The sequence below is a fragment of the Rana temporaria genome, chromosome 3 (genome assembly GCF_905171775.1).
Source record: "Rana temporaria chromosome 3, aRanTem1.1, whole genome shotgun sequence".
NCBI classification, from domain to species: domain Eukaryota; kingdom Metazoa; phylum Chordata; class Amphibia; order Anura; family Ranidae; genus Rana; species Rana temporaria.
The window spans coordinates 364645887-364666224 of record NC_053491.1 but is presented as its reverse complement, the minus strand read 5'-3'; the positions used below and the strand labels follow the sequence as shown (position 1 = coordinate 364666224).

At 46.5% G+C, this 20338-nt stretch overlaps 1 protein-coding gene across 1 annotated transcript in view; it reads left to right on the top strand.

Annotated features, from left to right (window-relative positions):
• Positions 1–217: 217 nt before the first annotated feature.
• The window catches only part of LOC120930495, a 97473-nt gene continuing 77352 nt past the window's right edge, over positions 218–20338 (top strand). The window contains exons 1-3 of the mRNA XM_040341673.1: positions 218–704; positions 8354–8489; positions 17874–18255. Coding sequence (XP_040197607.1) covers positions 412–704; positions 8354–8489; positions 17874–18255 — 811 coding nt within the window. The 5' untranslated portion in view covers positions 218–411. The remainder of the gene's footprint in view (positions 705–8353; positions 8490–17873; positions 18256–20338) is intronic.

The following is a 20338-nucleotide window of genomic DNA, read 5'->3' as shown; positions in this document are numbered from 1 at the left end:
ATCAGAAAGATTTACTTGCAGTGAATGTAAGATTCATTGGGAAGAACATAGAGGAGATAAACGCAGTATTACTAATGGAAGGTGTACATTCCGCAGTCTGTTTGAGTCACCAGTGAAACTGTTGTGCAATGCTATGCTGGAGGTTGTCTCTGTGTCCCAGTTGTCAACACTGTTCAGTTTTCTCTGGGTGTCAGTCCACATCCACAATGTCAATACAGCTCAGATTACTGTGACGCTGTCTTGCTGTGCTGAGCAGTTTTAGTTTCTATTCTCTGTTGTGATGTGGATGAACCGCCCTCTGCTGTTTCCTTACCTCACTACAGAAATCTGAGACATATACAGAGGAGTAGGTCTTGCATCAGGCTATTACAAAGGCCTTAGACTTCAGGCTGTATCAGGAGCCCAGGGACCATGTCGGACCCCGCAGTCACCGCCTACCTGACCAAACTGTTGTGCTCACACGGTGGTCGGCTGGAGAGGGATCAGTTAAGAGAACTCCTTGATCTTCCAGCAGAGCAAATCGAGCAGATCCTGCAGGATGAGGTTCTCAGGTTCCCGCAGAGCTCCCAGATGGTCCTGGCCCAGAGTTCCCTGAGGATCTGTGATCGATACCTGTTTCCAAAGGGGGAAGAGGAGGATGAGAACTGCTCCAAATTGCACCTGTGCCGCCACTACCTGAGGGGCCAGTGTCCTCCCTACCGGAGGTAGGTAAAGGGAGTGCTAAGAGACAGAGGTGGATAATTGTTGGGGTATTGAGGCTAATTCTGAGGGAACTGGGATTTGAGGTACAGATATGTGGGGGATTGTGACATGAGGAAGATGAGTCTCAAATAATTGGTGAATGAGGAAATTAAGTTTGAAGGTTGTAGGGTTAGAAAATAGCACCCACGGTGCTACTGGCATAGGAGGTGAATGAGTTTTGGGCATATTGGGATAGGAAAAGAAAGGCAAGGTGGACTAGGGTAAGTGGGGGTAAGACGGAGTTATTGGAATAAAAGTATAATACCAAAGGGTACTGGGGTAACAAGGTAAGGTAAGGGAACTGGGGTTAGCGAGGTAAGTTGGAACTATAAGATAAGAAGAGAATGACAATGGGTGTTAAGGTACAAGGGTTGAGTTGGGCTATTGAAATAAGAAGATAATAATAATGGGTACTGGGGCTAGAGGGGTAAGCTAGACATTTTGGGATCAAAAGAGAATGACAAGGGGTGCTAAGGTACAAGGGGATGAGTTGGGGTATTTTGATAAAAAGAAAATGATAAGGGGTACAGGGGTTAGAGGAGTAAGTTGAGCATATTGGGGCAAGAAGAGCATAATAAGGGGTACTGTGGTACAAGTGGTGAGTTGTGATAAGAAGAAAATAATAAGGGCTACTTGGGGTTTCATAGTTAGGTTGGAAAAAACACAAATTCATCTAGTTCAACCAAATGGGTAAGGGGCTTTGAGGGGTAAGCTAGGCATAATGGGGGAAAGGGAGAATGGCGAGGGGTACTAAGGTAGGAGGCTTGAAACAAGTTGTACAAGGATATTGTAAAAGACCATGAACTGAAACACGTCTGAAAGAAGTGTCCACCAGCCTGCTGGAATCTGTCTAAAATAAGATTTCTCTCGTGATTTACTTGTGTTGTCCTGCTGAGTGGCATTAAATAAACACACGGGCCCAGATTCAAGTAGCAATTGCGCCTGTGTAAATTGAGATTTTCCTAGCTTGTGACGGAAAATATTAGTTATATGAAGACAGGAGGCGAGTATCTTATGCATTATCTTCCTTTAATAATGCGCACAGCAGAAATACAACTTTCAGTGAATTTCAATAATAAAAGAACTTTTTATAAACAAACTACAAGTCCCAGCAGTCCTCTGGGTATGCCGACCAATCACACGGCAGACCAGGTAGTATATAAGGGACTGTCTCTTTAAACACCTCCTCTTTCTTGGAGCGAAATCAGTAAGGACTTGAAACCGAACAAAACTTCCACCGCAACTAGTCTTCCGTCCGTCAGGAATCGGATCCGGCGAGTCGAACAGGTAAACGTCCCAACGGGGACAACCACGGAGAACACTCCGGAACTTCTCAGCCCATGGCTCGTGTATTTCGTTCATCAGTAGCCTGGAAAAACATGAGATAAAACCGTGATAGGGTTGGGTCGGGTGGGAAGATACTCGCCTCCTGTCTTCATATAACTAATATTTTCCGTCACAAGCTAGGAAAATCTCAATTTATATATCAGACAGGAGGCTCATATCTTATGCAAGTTCAAAGTCATACATGGATATACATACAGTGTTAAACTTGACTAGTCAAAATAATAATAATAACATCATCACAGAACTGTCATAGATACGTGGTCCTCCGGTCTAAAGTAAAATTGGCGAAAGGTGGTCTCAGAAGACCAGTCTGCCGCCATCAGAAGATCCGAAAGTGAGCCACCCGAGGTGATTACCTTGGTAGCCATGGCACCCCTTGAAGAATGGGCACCGAACAGAGAGACGTCAATCCCGGCCATGTCCATGGTGAATCTCACCCACCGGGCCAGCGTGGCCGATGACACCGGAAGATGTGGGCGTACGTAGGAGATGAGAAGTTGTGACAACGACGGGGATCGTAACGCCGCTGTTTGTAACTCATAAGCCTGTAAACAGCGAACCACACATAAGCGTGGGTGTGATGGAAAAGACGGATAGAAGACCGATTGTATTCTTGTTTTTGTACGACGTACAACCGAGAACTGAACGCCCCGGGGTGAAAATTGGCGCCTAGAAATGTCTAGGGCTTTGACATCAGATACTCGCTTGATGGAGATTAGACATAAAAGAACAGTAAGTTTAAAGGATAGTAGTTTTAGCGAGAGAGCGTCATTGTCCTCCCATGTAGAAAACATGTTCAACACTAATGCCACGTCCCAAGTGTTCTGATATCTGGGATGTGGTGGACGTTGGAACCTAATACCTCGTAAGAGGCGGCACACCAAAGGATGTTTACCAACCGGAAGGGAGTCTACCGGGCAATGGTACGCCGAAATGGCTGATCGATATACGTTGATGGAGCTATACGATCTCCCGGATTCATATGAATCCGCCAGATAGTTAACTACCACTGTTACAGGTGCGTGAACGGGATCAATTTGCCGTTGATCACACCAACGTACCCAGGTTCCCCAGGCTGATCGGTACGCCAATCTAGTCCCGGGGGCCCAGGCCAGGGCGAGGAGGTCCCTAGCCGTTCGTGAAAGGTTGCTACTCGAGTCTGGGACCCCGAGACCAACCAAGCGAGGAGATGAAGATCGTGACCCACTAGCAGGGGATGGGGTTCCCCTGTTGGGTTGGACAGGAGATGTGGAACCCGGGGAAGCAGCCTGGGGAGATCGACAGTCATTCCCAGGAGCAGGGGGAACCACGGTTGTGCTGGCCACCAGGGAGTGATCAACACGACTGAGGCTCCCAGGTTTGCCACATGTAGGAGAACCCTGAGGATCATAGAGAAGGGAGGAAACGCATAATGCGTCCCTTGTGGCCAAATCTGGCGAAGGGCGTCTATCGCTTGGGCCTCGGGGTCCGGTCTCCAGCTGAAAAAGTGCGGGAGTTGCCGGTTGAGGCGTGAGGCAAAGAGGTCCATGGAAAAGGGACCCCACAGTCGAAGCAGGGATAGGAATACCAAACGGTCCAGTCGCCAGTCGCTGGAATCGGTGAGATACCGAGAATTCCAGTCCGCCACCAAATTCGAGGTGCCTGGGATGTATTCTGCTAGGGGAACGATGTTGCGTTCCAGACAGAAGTGCCAAAACTCCTTTGCTAGAATTGCCAGGGTTCTGGATCTGGAGCCGCCTAGGCGGTTGACATATTGGACTGCGGTCACGTTGTCCATGCGTAGTAAGACACAGCAATTGGATACGTTCGGCAGGAGACTCCTGAGGGCGAAAAAGGCCGCCGTGAGTTCCAACGCATTGATGTGTAGTATAGACTCCTCTGCGGACCAGGTCCCTCCTGTGGTGGAAGGTCCGCAGCGAGCACCCCAGCCGTGTCGGCTCGCATCCGATTCTATAATGTAATCCGGATTGGAACTGAAAATGGTTTTCCCATTCCAATCGATGGCGTGTTTTAACCACCAGCGTAACTCTACTACCGCCTCCGCATCCAGTGGTATCTCGTCTGAGTAACGAAGGCCCTGGCGTAGGTGAAGCGCTTTGAGCCTCTGCAGGGCTCGATAATGAAGGGGTGCCGGAAAGATGGCCTGTACAGAGGCAGATAAGAGTCCTACTATTCGTGCTAATCCGCGTAGGGACACTCGTCGTTTGTACAATACGGAACGAATCTCTTTGCGGATAGTGGCCAGTTTGGTCTTGGGCAAGCGAAGGACAGCGTGATTGGTGTCCACTAAGAATCCCAAAAATTCCATCTCTTGAGATGGGGTCAGGATGGACTTTTCGCGGTTTATGACAATGCCTAGTTCCTGGAGTAAACTGACCGTCCAGGAGGCATGTATGTTTGCCAGGTGAATGGACCGAGCCATAATGAGTAGGTCGTCCAGGTAGATAATTAATCGTACACCTCTGCTCCGTAGGGCCGCCACCACTGGTTTCAGCAATTTGGTGAAGCACCATGGGGCGGAGGATAGGCCGAAGGGAAGGCAGGTGAATTGCCATACCTTGTCCCTCCAGGCGAAGCGTAGAAGGTGTTGGGAGGAAGGATGAATGGGGACTGTGAGGTAGGCGTCCTTCAAGTCCACCTTTACCAACCAGTCCCCGGGACGCAGGAGGTCCCTCAGATGATGAATCCCTTCCATTTTGAAGTGTCGATAAACGACGTGTTGGTTGAGGATTTTTAAATTTATAACAGGGCGGAATCCGCCATCCTTTTTCCTGACCAGAAAGAGGTTGCTGAGAAACCCTGGGGAGAGAGGGTCCACCTCTATGACGGCCTGTTTGGAATGAAGAGCTAGGAGCTCTTGGTCTATAAGTATCGAGTTTTGGTTTGAGAACCGGATGGGGTGAGGTATCACATTCAGTTCTGGTAGGGAATACAGTTCTATCTGATATCCCGTAACCGTGTTGAGTATCCAGGGGTCTGCCGAAATCGCAGACCAGGCGTGGATAAAATGTCTCAATCTTCCCCCTAGGAGGGTGTGAAAAGAATACTGGTGTATGGCACTCACCGGTAGCAGGTCTTGAGCGGGGGTAGCCTCTCCCTCCGCGTCCCCTCCAGGGACGTCCGCGTGGCGGAAAGAATGGTGCTGGTTGAGCCACCGGGATCGGATATGACTGTGGAGCCTGGCTGTACTGAGCGGGAGCTCTATAGTATTGCCTGTTTGCGGAGTAGCGACCGGCAGAACGGCCCCTGTTTCTGCCGGCCCTAGGAAAAATTTTTGCGGTCCCTGATTTCTTCAGTGAAGATTGGGCCTTGTCTAGACTTGTGTATAGTCCGACCATTTTATTAATATCTTTGATCAGGGAATCTCCAAAGAGCATCCCTTCGGCTGACGGGCCAGGTTCTGAGTCTGCGAGGTGGGATAGTTGAGGATCCAATCTCATTAAAATGGATCGGCGACGCTCCGTGGAGCAAATGGTATTTGCGCTGCCTAACAGGCAAACCGTTCTTTGTGCCCAACCTCTGAGTTGCTCCAAGTCCACCGGATTATCCGAGGAGGAAGCTTGCTCAGCAATGTTCAAAATTTTGGTGACAGGACCAAACAGGTCGAGGATGCGATCCTGGATGGAGCGAAAGGATCGCTCGATACCTTTTTTAGAATATTTGCCCTGCTTAGTAAGGTACCTGAGCAGTACCGGGTCCACCTCGGGGGTGCAAACCGCCTTTTTTGGGATGCATGGGCGAGGACACTCCGCTCTCAATTTGTTGCGGTTGTTTTTATCCACGGACCTGCGGGCCCAGTATTGGATATATTGGGCAACCTCCGGAAGAGGGGCCCATTCTCCAGAGCGTGGGTGAGAAATCCCTTCTGGGTCGAAGAAGGGTTCTCCCCTAGCGTCTAGAATTGTTTCGCCCTGGGTTACAGGGGTGGCGTTGTCAGTGGGCGCCATATGCCCACTACCCTCATAATTAATATCATCAACATCACCATCAGACTCGTAGGCGTCTGCCGCCTCAGATTCCGCGGACGAATCAGACGTGTCCACAAAGGAATCAGGTTTGGACCGTCTTGCGGACCTTTGCCCCTGCGTTTGCTGTTCCCCGAGGCTCAGGGGTCGGTGAGAGTCTGGGAGGGTAGTGGGTCGGCAGACCGGGTTGGGTGCTGCCTGGGGCACATTATTTACTTCCCCTGCCGGGGAGTCGCATGTGGGAACGTGTTTGCGCTTGTGAGTCGCCTTGCCCTTTTTTGTGGGCGGTTCACCACAGCCTGGGGGACCAGGCATGACCGGGGTAGCCCAGTGTGTCATAGGGGCTGAAGCCATGGCTACTTGTACTGATTGATTAATAAGTTCCTGGATCTGGGCAGCAGTCAGGAACATTGGGCTATGAAGAGAATGGTCACCTCCATTAGGGGTGACAGGGGATTCATTATGCTCTTCATCAGCCATGTTAATTCTAACTGAGAGTACAATCTGTTAACAGAGCTAATATAAATTTAGGGCCAAAGGGATAAGCAGGTGGGAAGATATTCTACCTCCTGATCACTGAATACCGTGACACTTGGAGTTTCCCAAAGTATATGTATATATAAATATATGCCCGCTTGATCTGGTCCCTATCTCTTATTAATATATATAGAATATAATTGATAATGCTTAAGGCCCTCAGGGACGTCCTACCCGTACAGCCGCTTCTCCACACTGGAGCAGCGGCGAACGGTAGGCGTGTCCCCGCTCAGGAGAGCGTAATCTCGCGAGATTACGCTTCCTGCGATGTGATAGGACGGCGCCGAGGTTCGCCGAGCCCGCCCCCCGCAGCGTGTGACGTGTTGCTTGGAGGAGCGCGGGAATGCTTCGCGACGCCCCCTCAGAGACGGGACGCTCTGAGGGAGAGCGCGCGGTGACTGAGCAAGTGACAGGAAGGCGCCAAGGTCTGTAAAATGGCGCCGCCTGACAATCGAATCCACCTCAGAGAAACCGAATCCTGTAGGCAGAAAAACGCTGTCGCTAAAGCGGCAGCTACAGGTACCAAATCATGTAACATTACCTGGTACCATCAGACTATAAAATAAGACATGTTATAATCTGCAAAAAAGAATATTATACAAATAATACAAATAATAATACACTGGGAACTATAATGGGAATAAATCCCAAACGAAGTCCCATAACAATATGAAAAGAATCTTTCTCAAATCACAAGACAAATATATCTGAGAATAAAATACTCATCTGATTTCATGCTGTGAGCAGAAAGAAAGAGGAGGTGTTTAAAGAGACAGTCCCTTATATACTACCTGGTCTGCCGTGTGATTGGTCGGCATACCCAGAGGACTGCTGGGACTTGTAGTTTGTTTATAAAAAGTTCTTTTATTATTGAAATTCACTGAAAGTTGTATTTCTGCTGTGCGCATTATTAAAGGAAGATAATGCATAAGATATGAGCCTCCTGTCTGATATATAACCATAGGTTACACAGCGCAATTGCTTACTTGCTCCGGCGTTATGAATGCTCCTGATTCAGGAACATCGTAACGCCGACTGCAGCCTAAAATCTGCGTGGCATAAGGCTCTTATGCCACGCATATTTTAGGCTGCATTCTTGCGATGACCGCTAGGGGGCGCTCCCATTGTGCTCAGTGTATAGCATGCAAATTGCATACTAACACCGATTCACAATGTTGCGCGAGCCCTGCGTACGCAAGTTACGTCGTTTACGTACGGCGTGTTTAGTGTAAGGCTGCCACTTCTAATGGTAGGGGCAGCCAATGCTAAAGGATACCCGTCGTTCCCGTGTCGCGATATTTGAATTTCACGTCGTTTGCGTAAGTGATTTGTGAATGGCGCTGGACGCCATTCACGTTCACTTGGAAGCAAATGACGTCCTTGCGACGTCATTTGCCGCAATGCACGTCGGGAAAGTTTCCCGACGGAGCATGCGCTCGACGCTCGGCGCTGGAGCGCGCCTAATTTAAATGATTCCCGCCCCCTACGGGATCATTTAAATTGCGTGCTCTAGCGCCGGGCAATTTTGCCGGCGCGCCCTCGCAATTTACAGAGCTACTGCTCCGTTAATCGAGGGCAGCAGAGCAAATTTGCGGGGGCGCAGGGCAAAATCGTTGCCCTGCGCCTCTGCAAAAAATGCGCAAATCTCTTTGAATCTGAGCCACTGTATATTTTACTTTTGCAACCCAGAAGTTTCAATTCATAATTGTCTATAAACTCCTTTCCACCCAGAATCTGAATTCACTGCTTTCTTCCCATTTCAGGCCTCGATGCAGATTCTCCCACGACGTCCTGTCTGACCACAACCGCGCCGTGCTAAAAGCCAATGACCTGAGCGGACTGAATGAGGATGAAATCACAGTTCTGCTGCTCCAGAATGACAACCTACTGCTGCCAGAGGTAAATCCAAGGTTATCGTACTGCCATTAATGATCACATGTGTCCCATGAAGTAGAAGAGACGAGTTATCTTGTTTTTCTGGATATACAAGGTCACAAATGATCAAAACATTCAGACAACAGTCAATGACTACATGACTGTGTATGTGTGTACAAAGATCAGGGCATGCTTTTAAAGTAGAACTATAGGCAAAACTTTAGAAGTTTAGAAACCCTGTCAGATTTCAGAGATTTCCCTTCACTTCCTGCCCCATAGTCAAACAGGAAGTGAGAGGAAATCAATGCAAATCAATGGAATTCATTTTGGACCACCAGGTCACTAGAACTAGTGTCCCCATTGGAAGATTTCCCCTCTATTACTTTTCTGGGGACAACCCAAAATTTGTGATTTTCTTTTACTTTCCCTTTCAATGATACAGGTAAACAGGACAAATAAGGCCCCTTTCACACGGGGCGGATCAGTAATGATCCGCCCCGTGAACCTCCGCTTGCTCAGCGGGGATTGCTCCGTTGATCCCCGCTGAGCCGGCGGATGACAGGGCGGTCCCCGCGCACTGTGCAGGGACCGCCCTGTCTTTTCTCCACTCTCCCCTATGGGGTGATCGGATGAACACGGACCGCCTGTCCGTGTTCACCCGATCCGATCCACCAGACGGATGGAAAAGTAGGTTTTTCCTCCGTCACACTTTGGCGGATCGGAGCGGGTCGGATGTCAGCGGGCATGTCACCGCTGACATCCGCGGCTCCATAGAGGAGCACGGAGCGCTCGTTAAGGTCCACCTGCCCATGTGAAAGAGCCCTAAAGAGGGTGAAACACCCTAACAGGGGGCACAGACAGCAATAAAAACCTGACAGGTATGATAATCCCTCTTCATTCTATCCAAAACTAAAAAAAAAAATGTTGCTTTTAGTTATACTTTAAATCAAAAGTTGATATAGTTAGCTAAATTTTATGGTTCATCATCTTTATAGGACATTTAACAGATCAGAAAAGAGGTTATCAAATGTGTCAGTATCTGCAGGTTGCTGGTGACTTGCACATTTTTTGCCTTTTGTGGATGTAGTGTGTAATGCCGCGTACACACGACCGTTTTTCGGGATGTAAAAAATTACGTTTTTTTTATGTCATTAAAAACGATCGTGTGTGGGCTCCAGAGCATTTTTCACAACGTAAAAAAATGGCTATTAAAAATTCAGAACATGCTCTAATTTTTCACGTCGTTTTTAACGTTGACATTTTTAACGTCATAAAAAATGGTCGTGTGTGGACTTTAACGACGTGACTCAGAAGCAAGTTATGAGACGGGAGCGCTCGTTCTGGTAAAACTAGCTTTAGTAATGGAGATAGCACATTCATCACAGACTGAAAAGCGCGAATCGTCTCTCACCAAAGTTTTACTAACACGAAATCAGCAAAAGCAGCCCCAAGGGTGGCGCCATCTGAACTGAACTTCCCCTTTATAGTGCCGTCGTACGTGTTGTATGTCACCGCGCTTTGCTAGAGCATTTTTTTTTCATGAACGTGTGTAGGCAAGGCCAGCTAAACAATAAAAAAAAAAAAAATAAGTTTTTTCCGTGTGTACGCGGCATAAGGGTTAGAACCCACTGGAAACATTGACCCTCTCTCTTTGTCCTGATGATCATTGTCATTGAGATCGAAAGTGATGGGAAGTCCAAAATTTCAGAGTTGTCATAGTAACAGGTGGTGAGGGGAAATCTTCCAATGGGGACACCTGCCCTTTGATATCGATATAAGAGGTGATTTCTCTTCAGAATGATGCCTTTTTACCATCTGTTGTGTCTCTGAAGCAGGAAGTACTTTTTCTCCAACATGACAAAAAAGCTTTGACTTTATATATAGTTTAATAAAAAAAATGCCACTAAAAATGGAATGTATATGAATTCTCTGTCATAATGGATCAGTGAATAGGCCTCTACATCATTAGTAAACTGTACCTGTGCCACCACTCCTCAAGGGACCAGTATACCCTCAACCAGAGTTAAGTAAAAGGAGTGAGAAACTGAGGCTCGGAGTGATAGAGAAGGGTCATTTTGTGGTATTGAGAAGTGAAGATTTTAACTCTAATGCCGCGTACGCACGATCATTTTTCCGCATGTAAAAAACAACGTTTTAAAAAAATGTAATTTAAAAGATCATGTGTGGGCTTCACATAATTTTTCGGGTTCTGAAGAACGAAAAAAAAAATTTGAACATGCTGCATTTTTTAACGACGTTTTAAACTATGTTGTTTTTCGGGTTGTAAAAAATGATCGTGTGTGGACTTAAACGACGTGAAAAACCCGCGCATGCTCAGAAGCAAGATAAGAGACGGGAGCGCTCGTTCTGGTAAAACTACTGTTCGTAATGGAGTAAGCACATTCATCACGCTGTAACAGACAGAAAAGCGTGAATCGTCTTTTACTAACACAAAATAAGCTAAAGCAGCCCAAAGGGTGGCGTCATCCGAATGGAACTTCCCCTTTATAGTGCCGTCATACGTGTTGTACGTCACCGCGCTTTGCTAGAGCATTTTTTTTAATGATCGTGTGTGGGCAACGTCGTTTTAATGATGAAGTTGGAAAAAACATTGTTTTTTCTAGAGGCTGAAAACGTCGTTTTTTTCAAGCTGAAAAATTATCGTGTGTACGCGGCATAAGGCTGCTGGGGTTTGATGTATGGAGAGTAGAAGTGTGGGTGCTTGTGGCAAGAGGAAGATGACTCTAGAGGTATTTGTGACAAAGTAAAATGATTTTGGGAGTTTTAGGACAAGAATTTGGTGAACCGTAGGTGTCTGGGGTAAGGAAAGTGTGAGTCGTGGTATTATAGGGGCAAAATGTGAATGGGCATAGGAGTATTGGGATAAGAAGAGAATGACAAGAGTACTGAAGTATGGGGGATGAGTTGGAGTATTGAAATAAGAAGAGAATGCCTAACGGTGAGAAGTGAGAAGGTGTCAGGAGGCAAGGCTATTGAGATAAGAAGAGAATTACAAGGGTACTAATGTAAGAGGGGTTGAGTTGGGGTATTGAAATAAGAAGAGAATGACTAGGGTACTGGGGTATAAGGGACTAAGTTGAGGTATTGAGATAAGATGAGAATGGCAAGGGTACTATAGGATGAAGGGTGAGTTGAGGAACTGAGATAAGAAGAGAATGATAATGGTACTAAGGTACGAGGGCGTGAGTTGGGGAATTGATATAAGAAGAGAATTACAAGGGTGCTGTTATGATGGGGCCGTTGAATTATTGAGAAATAAAGAGAATGACAAAAATGTAATAATACTAGGGTTACCATTAGAAATCATGGGACCACGTACAGCCTTCCTGATGGGGCCCCTCAACCCTGCCTACACCCCCCCTCTCCCAGGGTGTAGTGGAACAGCAGCACTGACTTTATCCACCTACGCCCCAAAAATGAAAAAAGACCCTCTTCAGTTCCCACCTCCTCAGCCCCTCTGTTGACATGATGGGGCCCAGGGAAAGGTAATTTAAAGGGGTTGTAAAGTTTTGTTTTTTATTTTCTAAATAGTTTCCTTTAACCACTTAATGACCGCCTAACGCCGATATACGTTGGCAGAATGGCAGGGCTGGGCACAGGCACTGTACGTCGCCTTTAAGAGCCCAGCCATGGGTCGCACGCATGCCGCCAGCGGCGCACTCGTGATCCGGTCCAAAGCTGCGGGACATGCGGACCTGATCTCCGCTGCTGTCCTGCAATTGGTCACAGGAGCTGAAGAACGGGGAGAGGTGTGTGTAAACACACCTTCCCCGTTCTTCTGTGTGGCAGTGTCACTGATCGTCTGTTCCCTGTTATAGGTAACGACGATCAGTGACGTCACACCTACAGCCACGCCCCCCTACAGTAAGAATCACTCCCTTAGGGCACACTTAACCCCTTAGCGCCCTCTAGTGGTTAACCCCTTCACTGTCATTGTCATTTTCACAGTAATCAGTGGCCCAGATTCAGGTAGATCCGTGCAATATTTGCGTGGGCACAGGGCAACGAGTTTTGCTCTGCGCCCACGCAAATATTTTGAAATGCCCGCGATTCACGGAGCAGTTGCTCCGTAAATTGCGCGGGCGATATGCTAAACAGCCGGGCGTAAGGCTGCCTAATGTAAATGATCCCGCCGGGGGCGGGAATCATTTAAATTAGGCACGCTCCCGCGCCGAGCGAACAGCGCATGCTCCGTCGGGAAACTTTCCCGACGTGCATTGCGGCAAATGACGTCGCAAGGACGTCATTTGCTTCTAAGTGAACGTGAATGGCGTCCAGCGCCATTCACGAATCACTTACGTAAACAACGTGAAATTCAAATTTCACGAGCGGGAAGCGCAGCTATACTTTAGCATAGGTTGCCCCTGCTATAGCAGGAGCAACCTTGCGCTAAAGTCGCCGTACGGAAACTCCGTACCTTGCTTGCGCAGGGCCCGCGCAACTTTTGTGAATCGGTGGTAGTATGCAATTTGCATACTATACGCCGATCACAATGGCCGCGCCCCCTAGCGGCCAACGCAAGAATGCAGCCTGGGATGTGAAGGCATAAGGAGGCTTATGTCTGTCAGATCCTAGGCTGCATTCGGTGTAACGAGGTTCCTGAATCAGGAGCACCCGTTACACTGGAGCAAGTAAGCACTTGCGCCGCGCAACCTATGGTTGCGCGGGCGCAAGTGCTTCTTGAATCTGGGCCAGTGCATTTTTATAGCACTTTTCGGTGTGAAAATGACAATGGTCCCAAAAATTTGTCAAAATTGTCTGATGTGTCCGGCATTATGACGCAGTCACGAAAAAAAAACGTTGATTGCCGCCATTAGTAATAAAATACAATTATTAATAAAAATGACATAAAACTATGCCCTATTTTGTAAACGCTATACATTTTGTAAACGCTATAAACAAGTTGTAATGCCCTATCAACGGCCCTGACAAGGGAGTGAATCGGGAAACTGAGATAAGAAGAGAATTACAAGAGTACTAATTTATGAGGGGGTGAGTTGGGGTATTGAGATAACTGAATAACAAGGATACTATAGTATAAGGAGTGGGTTGAGGAGTTGAGATAAGAAGACAATGACAAGGTACTAAGGTGCGAGGGGGTGAATTGGGGAGTTGAAACAGGAAGAGAGTTACAAGAGTACTACTGTATGAGGGCCATGACTAAGCGCTGAAGTACAGCGTGAAACGCGTCGGCCATTTCTGTACCTGTTGTTTGCGGTGAATGCATGTGCATTTGAAAATAAAAGACCAACTTTATTTTAAGTTATTTTGGAGTGTGGCTATCCAGAGTTTTTTCGTCCATGTGCTACTGTATGAGGGGTGAGTTGGGTAATTGAGATAAGAAAAGAATGACGTAAACGGAAAAGGGGAGGATCGGCCCCTAGGGGCCGCGGTCAATCTGTAGGGCACGCTTGGGGCTTACACGCCCCATTACGCTCTCAGGAGAACCTTTCCTAGGTGATTGTTTCAGTTACGAGCTGTGATGTACTATTATGTTTGTACTGTGGTCCATGTGGGCCGTTTCCTCTGTTATAAATAAAAAAAATTGAAAAAAAAAAGAAAAGAATGACAAGGGTACTAAGGTACGATGGAGTTATTTTGGGAGTGGAGACAAGAATAGAGTGACAATAATACTAAGGTACGAGGGGGTGAGCAAGGGTATTGAGATAAGACAAGATTGACAAGGGGGACTGAGGTACCAGTGGGTATGGGGTATTGATATAAAAACAGAATATATGGTCAGCTTAAAACCTGACTATGTTTCTGTTAGGGGTGTCTGGAATACAAGACTGGCAGAACAATAAAAAATTTGGTAGTTAAAACAGTTCCCATATATGTATTATACTTGTTTGTGTGTTTATTTGCCTGCCTGGTGTTCAGCCTTTAAGTATATGTAGAACCAAAACTGGTTCAGCAAGTGATAGAATTTTCTGACTTATCAACAGAACTGGAGGTGAGGGAACAGCTGCTCTAGAAACAGCTGTCTAAGAGGGGGATTTCCTGCAGTTTGGAAAAAGATTTCCTCTCACTTCCTGTTGTGTTTTTAGGACAGTAAGTGAAGTGAAATGTGCTCGACCTGGAAACCAAAATGTCACTTTTTATGTACTGTAGGCAGGCTATACTGTATATATTGGGGGCGGCAAACAAACCCTCTTGCCAGGTCCACACTCACCTCATCCACGTTCGCAGCTTCCTCAGCTTCTCCTCTCGGCTAATCCGGTCTTAAGATCCACCTCCTGTCCTGATTGGCGCCCCACATGGAAATTAGGGGGGGGGGGGTGCGCTCTTTATGAACTAACCACCATTGAGTAATCTTTCATTACAAAGGAGAAATGTGGCAGCAATTTGTTATACTAACTATGCAGAATTTACTTTTATATCATGACATTTTAAATTTTTCTATTTACATACTGTATGAGTCAGTGAATGAGAGCTTTTAATTGGAAGGGGCCTTGTTGCTCCCTCATTGCCTTGTCGCAAATGTGACCAATCAAACAGCTAGCTGTTTCTGTTCGGCAGGGCCGCCATCAGGGGGGTACAGGCATTACACCTGTAAGGGGCCCGGAGGTCCCCAGGGGCCCGGATGGCAACCCCCTTAAAAAAAAAAAAAAAAAAAAAAAAAAATGTTTTATTTTTTTTAGGGGCCAATTTTTTTTTTAGAGGTCCGGAGGTCCCCAGGGGCCCGGAGGCCCCAGATGGCAACCCCCCTTTTTTTATTTATTTTTTATAAAAAAAATATTTTATTTATATATTTTTATTTTATTTTTTAATAAAGGGAAATTTTTTTTTTTTTAGAGGTCCGGAGGTCCCCATATATATATAATATTATTATTATTATTATTAAAGGGCCCAGAGGTCCCCAGGGCCCCGGGTGGCAACCTCCCTTTTTTATAAAAAAAATTATATATTTTTTTTATATATATATATATATATATATATTTTTGTGTCTTTTTATATATTTTTTATAGGGCCCCGGATGGCAACCCCCCTTTTTTTATAAAATAAATTATATTTTTTTTATATATATATTTTTTTGTCTTTATATATATATATATATATATATATATATATATATATATATATATATATATATATATATTATTAAAGGGCTCAGAGGTCCCCAGGGCCCCATGTGTGGCAAATCCCCCCTTTTTTTTTATAAATGTTTATTTTTTTATTTTTGTTTATATATATATATATATATATATATATATATATATATTTTTTTTATTAAAGGGCCCTGAGGTCCCCAGATGGCAACCCCCCTTTTTTTTCATAAATGTTTATTTTAATTTTTATATATATATATATATATATATATATATATATATATATATATATATTTTATTATTATTATTAAAGGGCCCAGAGGTTTCTTTTTTTCATTTTTATTAAAGGGCCCCCGGATGGCAACCCCCCTTTTTTGTAATTTCTTTATATATATATATATATATATATATATATATATATACATACATACACACACACACATTTATATATATTATTAAAGGGCCCAGAGGTCCCCAGATGGCAACCCCCTTTTTAAAAAAAATATATATATTTTTTATATATCTTTTTTATTTTTATTAAAGGGCCCAGAGGTCCCCAGATGGCTACACCCTTTTTTTTTTATATATTTTTTTCTTTATTTCTTCTTTTTTGTGTAAAGGGCCCCCCCCGCTTCTCAATCTGCGGACCAGTTTCAGCAGACATGTTTGGCCGTGTGTAGGCCCGAGCGGACCATTTTTTCGGGCGGATCGGACAGGAAACCTGTCCGCCCGGACATGTACGGTCGTCTGTACAGACCTACCGTACATGTCCTGCCGCCCGCCATCCCTCGCATGCGTGGAATGACTTCGACGCATGCGTGGAAGCCTTTTAAAGGCAGGCCGCCCACGTCGCTGCGTCATTGTCGCGGCGACACCGCGTCATCGACGCGGCGACACCGCGGACACGCCCCGCGTATTGTTTACGCGCGGACCTCTGTTCGATGGTGTGTACGGCCATCGAACAGAAGTCCCCGGGCAGACATGTCCGATGAAAACGGTCCGCGGACCGGTTTCATCGGACATGTTTGATCGTGAGTACTCGGCCTTCCACTATTAATGCTGAATTCCAAGCAAAACAGCTAAATACTGAAATGAAATACATATATTGGGGCTGTTTTACCTGTCAAGAGATTTATATTTCTGTCCATCCTGTCAAGAGATTTATATTTCTGTCCATCCTGTCAAGAGATTTATATTTCTGTCCACCCTGTCAAGAGATTTACACAGCTCTGCCACACAGCCCTATGGTGCAGTACGATAGACTTGTTTTTTATCCAGTCTTATAGCCAGATTCAGAGACGCCGCCGCAACTTTAAGGCGGCGTAGCGTATCGTATTTACGCTACGCCGCTTTAAGTCAGACGGGGGCGTAGCGTAAATAGGGCCGGCGTAAGCGCGCCTAATTCAAATTAGGATGAGGGGGCGTGTTTTATGTTAATGGGGGGTGACACGACGTGATTGACGTTTTTTACGAACGGCGCATGCGCCGTCCGTGTACATATCCCAGTGTGCATTGCGCCAAAGTACGCCGCAAGGACGTATTGGTTTCGACGTGAACGTAAATTACGTCCAGCCCTATTCACGGACGACTTACGCAAATGATGTAACATTTTCAAATTTCGACGCGGCAACGACAGCCATACTTAACATTGACTAGTCCAGCTATTTGATGGAATAACTTTACGCCTGAAAACGCCTTACGTAAACGGCGTATCTTTACTGCGACGGGCGCACGTACGTTCGTGAATAGGCGTATCTAGTCATTTACATATTCTACGCCGAACTCAACGGAAGCGCCACCTAGCGGCCAGCCTAAATATTGCACGCTAAGATACGACGGCGCAGGCTGTCGTATCTTAGCTAGGTTTAAGTGTATCTCAGTTTGAGAATACACTTAAACTTAGGACGGCGCAGATTCCGAGTTCCGAGAATCCAGCTATTTGTCTTTGCCCCAACTTGTGACTGAACAGTGAAAGGAGAAGCAGCAGACTGCTTAGCTGATTTTTTTTGTCACTCTGCTGTTTCCTCCCTATCAGCATGTACCATATTAGCACAAGAGCACTGCAGTACAACTGAATATCTGCTTGTGCCGCTTCTTCCTCTCCCACTCTGAGGTCTACTGGACAGGAACTGCACGAGGCTAGTACCAGGTCAGGTACTTACACAGCTTACATTTAATAAAAAAAAAATGTATTGACATATTAAGGAATACAGAGTTACACTAAGTAAGTTGTGTCTTTTATATCTGTGTATTTGGTGTTAATAGAACAGTGACATCTGTCCAATATTTTTTTAACATAATTGCACTGCTTGTTACATTGTGATCCTTTTCCCTGCAGGACTGTTCAAAATACATGCACTTCTGTTGTGACAAAGGAGATGATTGTACGCGCCTCCACACGTGCAGATATTTTAGACTGGGAGAATGCAACTCACGCTTTTGTAAAAGATCGCACAATCTCCTGGAATCGAAAATTATACTCACCTGTGGCTGGCTGAGCCAGAAGACTGTTCAGAACTTTCAGATACTCTGTGACCTGAAGCACAACGAGAGACATCAGCAGCCATGGGAGCAGGCTAATTGTGAGGCCAGGAAGGCTCAATGGCCTGCAAGAGGGAGAGGGAGAGGGAGAGGAAGAGGAAGAGGAAGGCCAACACATAGAAAAAGAGATGGCTCCCTGGACTTGTTGGAGGGAAGGAGCAGAGAAAGAAAATTTGACGGTACCAGTATCCTGTTAATAAATGTTTGAAGTGAACCTGTCACAAACGTGGGCCGCTTAAACTGAGCCTATGTTGGGAAAATACATAAGCAGTCATTTTTTTGTGGAACTCTCCAAAAACCCTGAGATATAGCCAGTTGAATTCATTTCTAGCCTTTTCCTGTTAGGCCCCGTACTCACGACCAAACATGTCTGCTGAAACTGGTCCGCAGACCAGTTTCAGCAGACATGTTTGGCCGTGTGTTGGCCCGAGCGGACCATTTTGGGACGGATCGGACAGGTTTCCAGCGGACAACTGTTTCCCGGACTTGTTTTAAAACAGTCCGCTGGAAACCTGTCCGCCCGGACATGTACGGTCGTCTGTACAGACCTACCGTACATGTCCTGCCGCCCGCATCCCTCGCATGCGTCGAATGACTTCGACGCATGCGTGGAAGCATTTTTAAGGCGGCCCGCCCACGTCGCCGCGTCATTGTCGCGGCGACACCGCGTCATCGACGCGGCGACACCGCGGACACGCCCCGCGTAATGTTTACGCGCGGGCTTCTGTTCGATGGTGTGTATAGCCATCGAACAGAAGTCCCCGGGCAGTCCCCGGCCAGACATGTCCGATGGAAACGGTCTGCAGACCGTTTTCATCGGACATGTCCTGCCGTGAGTACTCGGCCTAAGAGACAGAATTTGCCCCACCCACTTTTGCCCCTCAAGACCCTCTTTTTATTTCCTTTATTATAAAGCCTGAGGCAGAGGGGTTTGGAGCCAAAGTTGACATTTATAGGAAAAGTCAAGATTTGCATGTCTTTGATGTGCAGGTTTTCACTTAGGCCTGGTACACACGATAGGATTGATCCGCGGATAAGGTCCGCCGGACCGTATCCGCGGATAAATCCTCTGGCGGATTTGGATCCGTTGGCATGTACTCACCATCGGATCCAAATCTGAGCGGAATTCAACCGCGGTGACGTGTCGCGCCGTCGCCGCGATGATGACGCGGCGACGTGCGCGACGCTGTCATATAAGGAAATCCACGCATTCGTCGAATCATTACGACGCATGCGAGGGACGGGTTCGGACGGATTGATCCGGTGAGTCTGTACAGACCACCGGACCGATCCGCTAGAGCCGATTCCAGCGGATAGATTTGTTAGCATGCTATCAAATTTTTATCTGCTGGAATTCGTAAATATCCGCTGGGTTGTACACACCAGGGGATCTATCCGCTGAAACCGATCCGCTGAGATTTTTCAGCGGATGGATCCTCTCGTGTGTACGGGGCCTTATGCTTTTGAAAAAAAAATCCTCTGATCCCATGATGCTAAATAAGTAATTGCTTTGCTGTTCAACTGCATGAGTAACTGAAAGGGACAGGGAACAGGCACAATGGGCACAATGGGCCAGATCCACATAGAAATGGATCGGCGCAGCGTATCAGAGATACGCTACGCCGCCGTATCTTACCTGGCTTTAAATCGAATACGCCGGCCGCTCGTACGTTCGTCGGAAATAGCTAATTTGCATACCCGACGCGGAAAACGACGCAAACTCCACCCAGCGGACGCCGAAGTATTGCATCTACGATCCGAAGGCGTACGAAGCCGTATGCCTGTCGGATCAAACCCAGATGCCGTCGTATCTTGGTTTGAGGATTCAAACTAAAGATACGACGCGGGAAATTTGAAAGTACGCCGGCGTATCAGTAGATACGCCGGCGTACTCTCACTGTGGATCTGGCCCAATGTTTTCAGGGTGCTGGGCCCTGGAAGGAGAATCATTCAATGGAGATGAGATAAGTGTGAAATGAGTGACGACCTAATCATTCTGTTGTTGCTCTTTCACTGTCCAATTAGCTGGCTATGGTGAATGGAGCTGAACACTGTATCCCTTATAGCAGAGGTAGGCAACCTCGGCCCTCCAGCTGTGGTGAAACTACAAATCCCATCATGCCTCTGTCTCTATTCTGACAACAGGACTCTGCTGCCAGAATACTGGGATCAGTGTTACAGTGCTAATCGTACAAACTTTTAAAGGGCAGCACTGATGTCATCACTTCAGCGGTTCTCAATCCATCATTGAGGGCTGCCTAC